This window comes from Somniosus microcephalus, unplaced genomic scaffold (genome assembly GCF_052327205.1).
Source record: "Somniosus microcephalus isolate GS21.2 unplaced genomic scaffold, FLI_Smic_1.0 unresolved_chr6, whole genome shotgun sequence".
Classification (NCBI taxonomy): domain Eukaryota; kingdom Metazoa; phylum Chordata; class Chondrichthyes; order Squaliformes; family Somniosidae; genus Somniosus; species Somniosus microcephalus.
The window spans coordinates 3,345,001-3,359,553 of NW_028225184.1; the positions used below are offsets into that span (position 1 = coordinate 3,345,001).

Here is a 14,553-nt window from a genome sequence, read left to right on the forward strand (position 1 = left end):
ATTTATTGATTCTCTGTATCACTGAAAACAAGGATTCACTGAGACATTCGATGAATGAACAATACATTGAATCTCTGAATCACTGAAAACAAGGATTCACTGAAAGACTCGATCAATGAAAGATTAATTGAATCTCTGAATCACTGGAAACAGGGTTCACAGTAACACTTGATCAATGAACGATTCATTGAATCTCAGATACACTGAAATAAAGGATTCACTGAAACAAGTGATGAATGAACATTTCATTGAATCTTCAGTGAAACAATCGATGAAAGAACAATTTATTGATTCTCTGTATCACTGAAAACAAGGATTCACTGAGACATTCGATGAATGAACAATACATTGAATCTCTGTATCAGTGAAAACAAGAATTCACTGAAACACTCGATGAATGAAAGAATAATTGAATCTCTGCATCACTGGAAACAAGGATTCACTGAAACACTCGATCAATGAAAGATTAATTGAATCTCTGAATCACTGAAAACAAGGATTCACAGAAACACTTGATGAACGAAAGATTCCTTGAATCTCTGAATCACTGAAAACAAGGCTTCACTGAAACACCGATGAATGAACATTTCACTGAATCTTCAGTGAAACAATCGATGAAAGAACAATTTATTGATTCTCTGTATCACTGAAAACAAGGATTCACTGAGACATTCGATGAATGAACAATACATTGAATCTCTGAATCACTGAAAACAAGGATTCACTGAAAGACTCGATCAATGAAAGATTAATTGAATCTCTGCATCACTGGAAACAGGGTTCACAGTAACACTTGATCAATGAACGATTCATTGAATCTCAGATACACTGAAATAAAGGATTCACTGGAACAAGTGATGAATGAACATTTCATTGAATCTTCAGTGAAACAATCGATGAAAGAACAATTTATTGATTCTCTGTATCACTGAAAACAAGGATTCACTGAGACATTCGATGAATGAACAATACATTGAATCTCTGTATCAGTGAAAACAAGAATTCACTGAAACACTCGATGAATGAAAGAATAATTGAATCTCTGCATCACTGGAAACAAGGATTCACTGAAACACTCGATCAATGAAAGATTAATTGAATCTCTGAATCACTGAAAACAAGGATTCACAGAAACACTCGATGAACGAAAGATTCCTTGAATCTCTGAATCACTGAAAACAAGGCTTCACTGAAACACTCGAAGAATGCAAGGTTCATTGCATCTCTGAATCACAAAAACAGGTATTCACTGAAACACTCGATGAATGAACAATTCATTGAATCTCTGAATGACTGAAAACAATGATTCAAAGAAACACTCGATGAATGAAAGGTTCATTGAATCTCTGAATCACTGAAAACAAGGATTCACTGAAACACTTGATGAATGAAAGATTCACTGAATATCTGAATCACTGAAAACAAGGATTCACTGAAAAGCTCGATGAATGAAGGATGCATTGAACCTGTGAAGCACTGAAAGAAAAATTCACTGAAATACTCGATGAATGAACAATGCATTGAGTCTCTGAATCACTGAAATCAAGGATTCACTGAAAGATGCGATGATTGAAAGTTTCATTGTATTGCTGAATCATTGAAAACAAGGATTCACTGAAACACTCGATGAATGAAGAATTCAATGAATCTCTGTATCACTGAAAACAAGGTTTTACTGAAACACTCTGTGAATGAAAGCTTCATTGTATTTCTGAATCACTGAAAACAAGGATTCACTGAAGCACTCAATGAATGAACGATTAATTGAATCTCTGAATCACTGAAACCAAGTACTCACTGAAACACTCGATGAATGAACAATTCATTGAATCTCTGATTCACTGAAAACAAGGATTCAATGAAACACTCGATGAATGCAAGAGTCATTGAATCTCTGAATGAATTAAAACAATGATTCACTGAAACATTCGATGAATGAAAGTTTCATTGATGTTCTGAGTCTGATAACAAGGATTCCCTGAAACACTCGATGAATGAAAGATTCATTAAATCTCTGAATCACTGCAGACCAGGTAAAGATGACAGATTTCCTTGAGTAAAATAAATTAGTGAACCAGCTTGGTTATTAACGACAACCCGATAGTTTCATGGTCACCATTACTGATACTAGCTTTTTATTCAAGATTTATTTAATTAACTGTATTTAGATTCCCCAGCTGCCGTGGTGGCATTTGAACTCCCGTCTCTCGATCATTATTCCATGCCTCTGGTTTACTAGTCCAATGATATTATGACAATGCTTCCCTATACATCAGGGAATGGAGGAGGCCATTCAGCCTCTCCAGTTTGTTACATTAGTAACAAGTGGAGGCCATTGAGCCCTTTGAGCCTCTTACACAGGAACAAGAGGAGGCCATTCAGTCCTTTGAGGCTGTTACATAGGAACAGGAGAAGGCCATTCAGCCTCTCCAGTTCGTTACACAGGAACAAGAGTAGGCCATTCAGACCTTTGAGCCTGCTGCACAGGAAGAAGAGGAGGCCATTCAGCTCCTCGAGTCTGCATTAGCAACAGCAGGAGCCCATTCATCCCGTCGAGCATATTACACAGGAACAGGAAAAGGCCATTCAGTCCGTCGAGCATGTTATATTAGGAAAACTAATGGACAGGAAGCAACAAATAATGTTTATATCTTACACGGCTATCCCTTAAGTCAAGGGGCTGGAATATAAATGGAGGAAAATTATACTAAAGCTGTGTATATTTCGGTTTAGACCGCATCTGGATACTGCATTAATTCCTGGGCTCTGCACCTCAGCAGGGATATACTGGCCTGGGAGAGGGTACAGCACAGATTCACCAGAATGATACCTGGGCTGAAAGGGTTAAATTATGAGGACAGGTTGCACAGACTGGGCTTGTATTCCCTCAAAGATAGAAGATTAAGTTGCAATATAATTGAGGTGTTTGAGATGATTAAAAGATTTGATATGGTAGATAGAAACTATTTCCTCTGGTGGGGGGAGTCCAGAACAAGGGGGCATAACCTTGAAATTAGAGTTGGGTCGTTCAGGGATGATGCCAGGAAACACTTCTTCACACAAAGCGTAGTGGAAATCTGGAACTCTCTCTCACAAAATGCTGTTGAAGCTGGGGGTCAATTGAAAATTTCAGGCCTGAGATTTATCGATTTTTTCTGGGTAAGCGTATTAAGGGATACGGGAACAAGATGGGTAGTTGGAGTTAAGGTACAGATCAGCCATGATCTAATTGAATGGTGGAGCAGGCTCGTGGGGCTGAATGGCCTCCTCCTGTTCCTATGTTCTTAAGAGCTCTTTGTCGCCTCACTCTTGTTTGCATATGTTGCTCAATGTGCACCTGTGACCTTTCAGAAATCTTATCTGTGCCATTATATGAATAGTCCATTGTTTACTGTCTGTGAGCATCAAACAACAACAACATGTTTTTATATAGAGCCTTTAATGCAGTGAAACGTCACAAGGCGATTCACAGGTGGAAACAACATGGACACCGAGCTATATAAGGAAATATTAGGGCAGGTGAACAAAGGGTTGGTCAAAGTGATAGATTTTAATGAGCGTCTTATAGGTGGAGAGAGAGTTAGCGAGGCAGAAAGGTTTAGGCAGGGAATTCCGGTGCTTAGGGCCCAGGCAACAGAAGGCATGGCCACCAATGGTGGAGCGATTATAATCAGGGATGCTCAGGAAGCCAGAATTAGAGGAGTGCAGATATCTCAGGGTGTTGTGGGGCTGAAGGAGATTACAGTGATTGGGAGGGCCGAGGCCATGGAGGGTTTTGGGAAAAAGGATAGAAAATTTTGAAATCGAGGCATTGCTTAACTGGGAACTAATGTAGGTCAGCAAGCACAGGTTTGCTGGGTATTCAGGACATGGTGCGATTAAAGACACGGGAAGCCGAGTTTTGGATGAACTCAAGTTTATGGAGTTTAAAACATGGTACACCAGCCAGGAGTGGGGGAACCCGTGGATGTGGTGTATTTGGATTTTCAGAAGGCATTCGATAAGGTGCCATGCAAGAGGTTATTAAACAAAGTTAGTGGTCATCGGATTGCGGTTAATATACTAGCATGGATTGAGGATTGGTTAACGGACAGAAAACAGAGTGTAGGAATAAACGGGTCATTTTCGGTTTGGCAGGCTGTAACTAGAGGCGTACCACAATGATCAGTGATTAGGGCTCAGCTATTCACAATCTACATCAATGATTTGGATGAGGGGACCATATCCAAGATTGCAGATGATACAAAACTGGGTGGGATCGTAAATTGTGATGAGGATGCAAGGAGGCTTCATGGGGATATGGACAAGCAAAGTGAGTGAGCACAAACATAGCAAATGGAATATAACGTGGAGAAATGTGAAGTTACCAACTTTGATGGGAAAAATAGAAGAGCAGAGCAGTTGTTAAATGATGAGAGATTGGGAAATGTTATTGTTCAGAGGGACCTGGGTGTCCTTGTACATGAATCACTGAAAGTTAACGAGCAGGTACAGCAAGCAATTAGAGAAGTGATATTTCGGCCTTTGTTACAAGAGGATTTGAGTATAAGATTAAAGACGACTTACTGCAATTATATAGGGCCCTGGTGAGACCAAACCTGCAGTCAGAATCGGGGGAATTTATAATGGGGAACAAAGAAATGGCAGACCAACTAAGTACATATTTTGGTTCTGTCTTCACAAAGGAGGACACAAATAACCTCCCAGAGATGTTGGGGAACATAGGGTCTGATGAAAGGGTGGAACTGAAAGAAATCAGTATTTGTAGGGAAATGGTGTTAGGAAATTTGATGGGACTGAAGGCCGATAAATCCCCAGGGCCTGATAATCTACATCCCAGGGTAATTAAGGAAGTGGCCCTAGAAATAGTAGATGCATTGCTGGTCATCTTCCAGAACTCGATAGACTCTGGAACGGTACCCATGGATTGGCGGGTAGCTAATGTTACCCCACTATTCAAAAAAGGTGGTAGAGAAAAGGTGGGGAAATATAGACCGGTAAGCTTGACATCGGTAGTGGGGAAAATGCTAGAGTCCATTATAAAAGATGTAATAGCAGAGCACTTGGAAAGCAGTGACTGGATCGGACAAAGTCAACATGGATTTACAAAAGGTAAATCATGCTTGACTAATCTACTGGAATTTTTTGAGGATGTAACTGGTAAAATAGATAAGGGAGAACCAGTGGATGTGGTGTATTTGGACTTTCAGAAGGCTTTCGATAAGGTCCCGCATAAGAGATTAGCGTGCAAAATTAAGGCACATGGGATTGGGGGCAAGGTATTGACTTGGATAGAGAACTGGTTGGCAGTCAGAAAGCAAAGAGTTGGAAGAAACGGGTCATTTTCTGAGTGGCAGGCAGTGACTAGTGGGGTACCGCAAGGATCGGTCCTAGGACCCCAGCTGTTCACAATATATATTAATGATCTGGACGAGGGAATTGGATGTATTATCTCCAAATTTGCAGACGACACAAAGCTGGGGGGGAGGATATGCTGTGAGGAGGATGTCATGAAACTCCAGCACGATTTGGACAGGTTGGGTGATTGGGCAGAAACATGGCAAATGCACTATAATGTGGATAAATGTGAGGTTATCCACTTTGGAGGCAAAAACAGGAAGGCAGATTATTATTTGAATGGTAATAGATTGGGAGAAGGGGAAGTGCAAAGAGACCTGGGTGTTCTTGTACACCAGTCGCTGAAGGTAAGCATGCAGGTGCAGCAGGCGGTTAAGAAGGCAAATGGTATGTTGGCCTTTGTAGCAAGAAGGTTTGAGTACAAGAACAAGGATGTCTTGCTGCAGTTGTACAGGGCCTTGGTGAGACCACACCTTGAGTATTGTGTGCAGTTTTGGTCGCCTTACCTGAGTAAGGACGTTCTTGCCATGGAAGGAGTGCAGCGAAGATTCACCAGGCTGATACCTGGGATGGCAGGAATGACGTATGAGGAGAGATTGTGTCGATTGGGCTTATACTCACTGGAGTTTAGAAGATTGAGAGGGGATCTCATCGAAACCTATAAAATTCTGTCAGGCCTGGACAGACTAGATGCAGGAAGGAAGTTTCTGCTGGCCGGGGAGTCCAGAACCAGGGGTCATAGTCTAAGGATAAGGGGTAAGCCATTTAGGACTGAAATGAGGAGGAATTTCTTCACCCAGAGAGTGGTGAACCTGTGGAATTCTCTGCCACAGAGGGCGGTGGAGGCCAGTTCATTAAGTATATTCAAGAAAGAGTTGGATATATTTCTTAAGGCTAAAGGGATCAAGGGATATGGGGAGAAGGCAGGGAACGGGTACTGAATTTGGATGATCAGCCATGATCTCATTGAATGGTGGAGCAGGCTCGAAGGGCCGAATGGCCTACTCCTGCTCCTATCTTCTATGTATCTATGTATTGTGTACAGTTTTGGTCTCCTTACCTATGAAGGATATTCTTGCCATAGAGGGAATGCAACAAATATTCACCAGACTGATTCCTGGGATGGAGGATTATCCTATGAGGAGAGATTTAGTAGACTAGGACTATATTAATTAAAGTTTAGAAGAATGAGATGTGATTTCATTGAAACACACATTATTCTTACAGGGCTTGACAGGTGGTTCCACAGGCTACGGTGACCAGGGGTCACAGTATTAGAATAAGGGGTCGACCATTTAGGGCTGAAATGAGGAGAACTTTCTTCACTCAGAGGGTGGTGAATTTTTGGAATTAGGGCTGTGGAGGCTTAGTCGTTGAGTATATTCAGCATAGAGATTGATAGATGTTTGGATATTAAGGGAATCAAGTGATATGGGATAGTGCAGGAAAATGGAGATGAGGCAGAAGTTCAGCCATGATCTGATTGAATGGCGGAGCAGAGTCGAAGGGCCAAATGGCCGACTCCTGCTCCTATTTCTTATGTTCTTATGAGTGCATTGGAATAGTCAGGTCTAGAGGTAACAAGGGCATGGATGAGCTTTTAGCAGTAGATGAGCTGAAGCAGGGGCAGAATTAGGCGATGTTACAAAGGTGGAAATATACGGTTTTAATGATGGAGTCATAGAGTCATCGAGTCACAATGGCACAGATGGAGGCCATTCAGCACATCGCGTTCTTGCCGGCTCTCTGTAGAGCAATCCATTGAGTCCCATTCCACCGCTCTATCCCCGTAGACTTGCAAGTTTATTTCGCTGAATTGACTATCCAGTTGCTCCTTGAAAACAATGAGTGTCTCCACTTCCAACACTTCTGTCGGCAGCGAGTTCCAGGTCCTCTAAATCGCTGCATAAAACGGTTTTTCCTCACATCCCCAAAACCTTAAATCTGTGTCTGCCAGTCCTTGTACTATCAGCTAGTGGGAACAGCCTTTCACCGACTAGCCTATCCAAACCCGGCATAATCTTGTACACTTCTATCAAAACAACCCTCAACCTCCTTTGTTCTCATGAAAACAATACAACTTTTCCATCATATCCTTGCTGCAAAGCGCCCCCATCCCCGGAACCATTCTGTTAAATCTCCACTATACCCTCCCAATGACGTTCACATCCTTCCTAAGGTGTGCTGACCAGAACTGGATGCAATACTCCAGTTGTGGCCTAACCAGAGCTTTATAAAATTCAGCATAACTTCTCTACTTTTATACTCAATGACTCTATTTATGAAGCCCAAGATCCCATATGTTTTGCTAACCACTCTCTCAAAATGCCCTGCCACCTTCAGGGACATATGCTCTTTAACTCCCAGGTCCATCTGTCCCTGTACTCTCTTTAAAAGTGTGCCATTAAAAGTATATTGCTTCTCCCTATTTCCTTCTGCCAAAATGCATCACTTCAAAGTTCTCTTTATTAAATTCCATCTGCCACTTTTCTGCCCATTCTGCTAGCCTTTCGATGCCCTGCTGCAGTCGATTGGTTTCATCATCACTGTTTGCCATGTCCCCAAGATTGGTGTCATCGGCAAATTTAGAGATTCACTCGCTATTCCAATATCCAGGTCATTTATATATATCAAGAAGAAAGCAGTGGCCCCAGAACTGACCGTTGGGGAACACCACTGTCTGCCATTCCCCAGTCTGAAAAACAGCCACATACCAAACACTCTGTTTTCCAGCCTTAAGCAAATTCCTTATCCAAGCTGCCACTGAACCATCTATTCCATGAGCCTCAAACTTGTTAATCACCGTAGAATCATAGAATTTTCCAGCATGGAATGAGGCCATTTCATCCCATCATGTCCACGCCGGCCAACAAAGACCTGTCCAGCCTAATCCCACTTCCCAGCTCTGGGTCCATAGCCCTGCAGGTTAGGGCATTCCAAGTGCACATCCAAGTACTTTTTAAATGTGGTTAAGGTTCCTGCCTCTACCACCCTTTCAGGCAGTGAGTTCGATTCCCTCACAACCCTTTGGGTGAAGAAATTTCCCCTCAAATCGCCTCTAAACCTTCCACCAATTACTTTAAATTTGAGCCCCCTGGTTTTTGACCTCACTACTAAGGGAAATACGTCCTTTCTATCCACTTTATCTAGGCCACTCATAATTTTTAACACCTCAATGTGTTCTCCCCTCAGCCTCCTCTGTTCCAAGGAAAACAAACCCAGCCTATCAAGTCTTTCCTCATAGCTAAGATTATCTGCTCCTGGCAACATCCTTGTAAATCTCCTTTGTACCCTCTCTAGTGCAATCACATCTTTCCTGTAATGTGGTGAACAGAACTGCACGCAGTACTCTAGCTGATGCCTGATTAGTGTTTCATACAGTTGAAGCATAACCCCCCCTGCTCTTGTATTCTATGCCACGGCTAATAAAGTCATGCATTCCATATGCCTTCTTAACCACCTTATCTACCTGGCCTGCTACCTTCAGGGATCTGTGGACATGCACTCCAAGGTCCCTTTGTTCCTCTACACTACTCAGTGTCCTACCATTTAATGTGTATTCCCTTTCCCTGATAGACCTCCCAAAATGCATTACCTCACACTTCTCCGGATTGAATTCCATTTGCCACAGTCCTGCCCACGTGACCAATTTATTGATATCTTCCTGCAGTCTACAGCTTCCTTCTTCAGTCTCAACCGCACAGCCGATTTTATTATCAACAGCAAACTTCTTAATCATACCCCATATATTCAAATCTAGATCATTGATTTATACCACAAAAGGCAAGGAACCTACTACTGAGCCCTGCAGAGCCCCACTGGAAACAGCTTTCCAGTCACAAAAATAACCATCAATCATTACCCTTTGCTTCCTGCCTCTGAGCCAGTTTTGAAACCAACATGATACTTTGCACAGGATCCCATGGGCTTTCAACTTCGTGATCAGTCTGCAATGTGGAAATCATCAAAAGCCTTACTAATGTCCATATACACTATATCAAATGCACTACCCTCCTTGTTACCTCCTCAAAAAATGTAATCAAGTTTGTCAGACATGACCTTCCCTTAAGAAATCCGTGCTGAATATCCTTGATTAATCCGTGTCTTTCTAAATGAAGGTTTATCCTGTCCTTCAGAATTCCTTCCTATAATTTTCCCACCACCGAGGTTAGGCTGACTGGCCTGTAATTACTCGGTCTATCATTTTCTCACTTTTTAAACAAGGGTACCACATTAGCAGTCCTCCAGTCCTCCGGCACCACTCCTGAAGCCGGAGAGGATTGAAAAATGATGGTCAGGGCCTTTGCTATTTCCTCTTTTGTTTCGCTTAACAGCCTGGGATACATTTCATCCGGGCCTGGGGATGTATCCACTTTTAAAGCTGCTAAACCTTTAATACTTCCTCTCTCACTATGTTTATTTCATCTAATATTTCTCACTCCACCGCCCCCCCAATAGCAATGCCTGCTTCACCCCTCTCCTTTGTGAAGGCAGACGCAAAGTATTTATTAAGAACCCGACCGAGGTCTCCCACCTCCACTCACACATTACCCTCATCAACTCTAATAGGCCCTACACTTTCTTTAGTTATCCTCTTAATCTTAACATATTCATAAAACATCTTTGGGTTTTCCTTTATTTTACTTGCCATCAATTTTACATGCTCTCTCTTTGCTTTCCTAATATCCTTTTTAATTGATGCCCTGCACTTTCTGTACTCCTCTAAAGATTCTGGAGTATTTAGCCCTCGGTATCTATCATACGCCTCCCTTTTTTTCTTTCTCCTACACTTTATGTCTCTAGACATCAGGGGGCTCTAGATTTGTTAGTGCCACCATTATTCTTTAAGGGCACATATATGGTGTGAACCCTCCGGATCTCCTCCTTGAATGCCTTCCACTGCTCTGACACTGATTTACCTTCGAGTAGCTGCTTCCAGACTACTATGGTTAAATCCCCTCTGAGCCTAGACGAATTTGCTTTTCCCCAATTTAGAATTTTTATTCCTGGTCTATTCTTGTCCTTTTCTACAACTGCCTTAAATCTAACAGAATTATGGTCACTAGCACCAAAATGCTCCCCCATTGATACCTGTCCAGCTTCATTCCCTAAAACGAAGTCCAGAACCGCATCCTCCCTTGTTGGGCTTGCTACATACTGGCTAAAAACGTTCTTCTGGATGCATATTAGGAACTTCGCACCTTCTATACCATTCACAATAATTTTATCCCAATTATTATTGGGGTAGTTGAAATCCCCTATTATTGCCCTATATTTTTTCTACTTCTCAGAAATTTTCCACATATTAATTCTTTTATCTCCCTCTCACTGTTAAGGGGGTCTGTAGTACACTCTCAGCAGTGTGATCGCCCCTTTTTTGTTCTTCAATTCGACCCAAATGGCCTCGTTTGATGATGCCTCCAACATAACATCCCTCCTCATGGATGTAATAGTTTATTTAATCAATATAATCTGAAAATGTTGAGCTGACATACCTGCCCCTCTTTCAGCCGCGTCTCTGTAATAGCTATAATATCATAGTCCCAAATATCTACATGTGCCCTCAGCTCATCTGCCTTGTTCGCTATACTCCTTGCATTGATGTATATACCATTATTATTATTATTACAGGCAAACCTCCTTGTTGACTACTACCTAGCCCTTGATTCCTCTGTCCTTCCAATTAATTTTCTACGTTTTTGTTTTCCAATTCCAGTTTTTCTTCCCTCCCTATTGACTCTATACTTAGGTTCCCATCCCCCTGCCAAGCTTGTTTAAACCCTCTCCAACAGATCTAACAAAGCCTCCCGCGAGAATATTGGTCCTGTTCCCGGTGAGGTTCAAACAATCTGGCTTGTAAAGGTCCCACCTCCCCCAGAAACGGTTCTAGTTCCCCAGGAATCTAAAGCCCTCCGTCCTACACCATCTCTCCAGCCACGCATTCATCTGCTCGATCTTCCTATTCCTGAACTCACTAGCACGTGACACTGGTAGTATTCCAGAGATTATTACCTTTGAGGTCCTGCTTTTTAACCTCTTTCCTAGCTCCCTAAACTCTAACTCCAGGACAGGCTTCAATTCCACACTCTACTTATCACAGACCCCGTGGAGAAAGCAGTCAAGTCCCAATGTGGCTGTATCACAGAACCCAGGTGAGAGCAGACTGGCCCAGATGTTGGAAAGCCTCCAGTTTTTTTCATCATTTCATGTATTTTACGATTAGAGTAAATGGATATTTCACCATATTCTTCAACTCCTCTCTGAACTTAGACTGAGTCACGGCATAAATACAGGTGTTTGTGCAGCAACTCAGCAGTTGGAGCATGAATCCAATTTCTACAACAAAAAAAGACGGATTAACAGAGCTGAGCCCCAACCACCACATTCGTATAACTATTAAACAAACTGTAAATATTAACCATAACAGGATGAAATTCCCCGAGATAACAAAGAGTAAAATGATGGATTTCCTGCGGCTCTCCATCTCTGGGTCTCTGGGACTCTCCCCACTGCTATGATCCCGGAGTCTCCTGCGGGCTCTGCTGGCCACTAAAATGTATCTGACAGTGAGAGCATTGAGCAGCAGAATCAGAACAAATGGGACACACGGGGTTAGAATATAATGAAGGACTTCGATTGCTCCCCATATCTGTGAAAGTGTAACTCTATTCTCTCTACCACAAAACGCGGGGAAATTGACAAGAGCATACACATCCATCTGTATAAAATACCAGGTGATGTCCTTTAAACCGCTCAGCACAGTCACTGTTCCCAGAACCACAGCCGCAGTTTTCTCGGTGCAATATTTAGTTTTCAGCTTCTGACAACAAATGGCCACAAATCGATCAAAGGTGAAAGTGACGGTGAACCAGACAGAACAGTCTGTGGCTGCGAACAGCAGGGCAGCGTGGATATTACAGATGCGGATGGACTCCAGGAAAAGGAACTGTTCCCGATAAACAATTGGAATGTGTCTCAGTATCAGGTCCAATATAATGACCAGTAGATCCGCCGTTGCCATGGCCACCAGGTAGCGAGTGACACATTTGGAGAGACCGCACGCTCCCCTGGACAGGATCACAATCGTCACTAAGTTAACTGTGAGGAAGGGAAAAAACAGGCAAATTATACATCTGGCTGTGAGAAAAGCAGCAGTTTGACGGAATTCTGTGTGAAATCTGCAAATCATTAGCGAAATTCAATGAAATAATCTAATTATATCACCTCTAATACATTGCAGAATCAATAAGTGAAATGCGAATAAATACAACATGAAAGTAACAGATATTTAATCAATGAGAGATGAACTGAAAGATCTACCTTTAGCACAGCAGACAAAAGCACCACTCGAGGTACCAGGGACACAAAGGACCAGAACCTCTCAGGATTTCGCTTCTGTGCCCCTGTGTTTGGGAGTGGGAAATCCAGCTTGGATTCCTGCTCCTGGTTAGAATATTCATTATATTCAGAAATGAAAATGAATGCAACGGCAAAATACAGAAACTACAAGCTTAACATGCAATAGTAGCAGGCAATTGTATTCCAAATGCTCTAATGTACCATGTAAATACTAAGGTAATATCCAAGTGCACTGCAGTTATAAAGATAACTGGTGCATAAGAAGTGTTTGGAAGATTGTGCTTTCTGCATTCTTGCTGAAACACTTAAATTGTAGCCCATCTTTAGGAAGATTTTCCAAATAATATTACAAATAACATCAGAAAGTAGGGTCCCTGAATTAAAATAATTAGTTATCTTTGACCAGGTAATTTCCCACTAAATGCGTTCATTATCATCGAAATCAGGTGACTTATCCAACAGGCAAAGTGCCGCCGAATACTTTTGTAAAGTGTCTAAAAGCAAATGGAAGATTATCCTTGTAACTTTTCAGCAGCTGGTTTCCAACTTGTGCATAGAATATTAGACGGGAAAATATTAATGAATTTTCTTATCCTCAGTACTTCAGTTGCAATCAGCTGGCAAAGTTTATCCAGAAGTAGAGCAGGAGGCAATAGAGAATCACTCTTGGTTTCACTGAGTGACCTACTGTAGTGTGCCTGACGGGCATGGGATCCCATTATAAATTCAAAACAAAGATGGGAAATAAAAGTATTGAAATCTGACTGAATGAACTTTTTGTGAGAATGTAAATTATCCTGTAATCATTTTCTAACCGGCAGAAGCAATGACATTCATGTAGACCTGGAGATGGTGGAAAAAGAGACACTGACTTGAACTGAATGATTAGCGGCTATTTCAGAAATTGAAGGATGTGTTTGTGATCTCCCAGAATTATTGATGTGACTCTGTGTAAGGAACCACAACGCTCAGAAGGTGAAAAGCCTGCTAATCCATTAAAACAATCGTCTGATCGGTTACAAATGTTCAGTGTGGAGAGCAGCCTGAAATTCGTTAAAGTATCTCGTCCAATATATTTTCTTGAGTTAATGTAGAACACTAAAATTTTGTTAACACCGTATCTCGTTCAGAATCATTAGCCAAAAGCAGCAGGGAAAGGATGGGGAATGAAAATGAGACAAAGGCAGTTAAACAAGATTTACAGAACTAATAGCTGGATACAGAGACATACCAGCAGCTGCAACAGTAACGAGGAGGTTCCAGTAATTTTAAACAACAAACCATGCATAACAAAGTTGCATCAACTTGAAAAATAGATTATATTAATAACTCAATATCCCACCATAAAGAGCAAGAAAAATATTACAGATTAACATAGTTTATAGAATTATTAACTGGTCATAGATACTTACTAGGAACTCCAACGAGAGCGAGGCTGGGATAATAAATCTTTTGTATATCCTGAAATATAAGTCTTATCCGTATAGCTTCAAAAACATTTTCAAAAGAGATTTTCGATACCATGCCTTCCCTTCTGTGAGTGGCTGCTGGTATTTCTGCTGGAGGCAACACGCTGAATGTGTGATGTGACACAGTGAAGGGAGCTCCTTAAATAAAGCAGAGAGAAATCCCCGAGCGACATCATTAGACATCATTGTAACTGAGAATAATTAGTCAGTGAACAAACAGACACATTAAACCGTCGTCACCACAAAACTTTAGTGAAAAACAATCTAGCTCACCTTAATGTACACAGCTTTAAATTAAAACTGAACAAATGTGCAATATTTCACCAGGCCGTGAAATACCGAGGGCAGAACAGGCAGAACGGAGTTT

The 14,553-nt window shown here is 41.6% G+C and overlaps 1 protein-coding gene across 1 annotated transcript; it reads right to left on the bottom strand.

Annotated features, from left to right (window-relative positions):
* Nucleotides 1-10,587: 10,587 nt before the first annotated feature.
* LOC147086917 (putative G protein-coupled receptor 139) lies at nt 10,588-14,241 on the bottom strand. The gene is made up of 2 exons (XM_085978010.1): nt 14,130-14,241; nt 10,588-12,456 (listed from the first exon to the last, which is right to left on the bottom strand). The coding sequence occupies exons 1-2, from the start codon at nt 14,239-14,241 to the stop codon at nt 11,558-11,560; spliced, it is 1,011 nt and encodes a 336-aa protein (XP_085834136.1). The 3' UTR covers nt 10,588-11,557.
* Nucleotides 14,242-14,553: the final 312 nt, after the last annotated feature.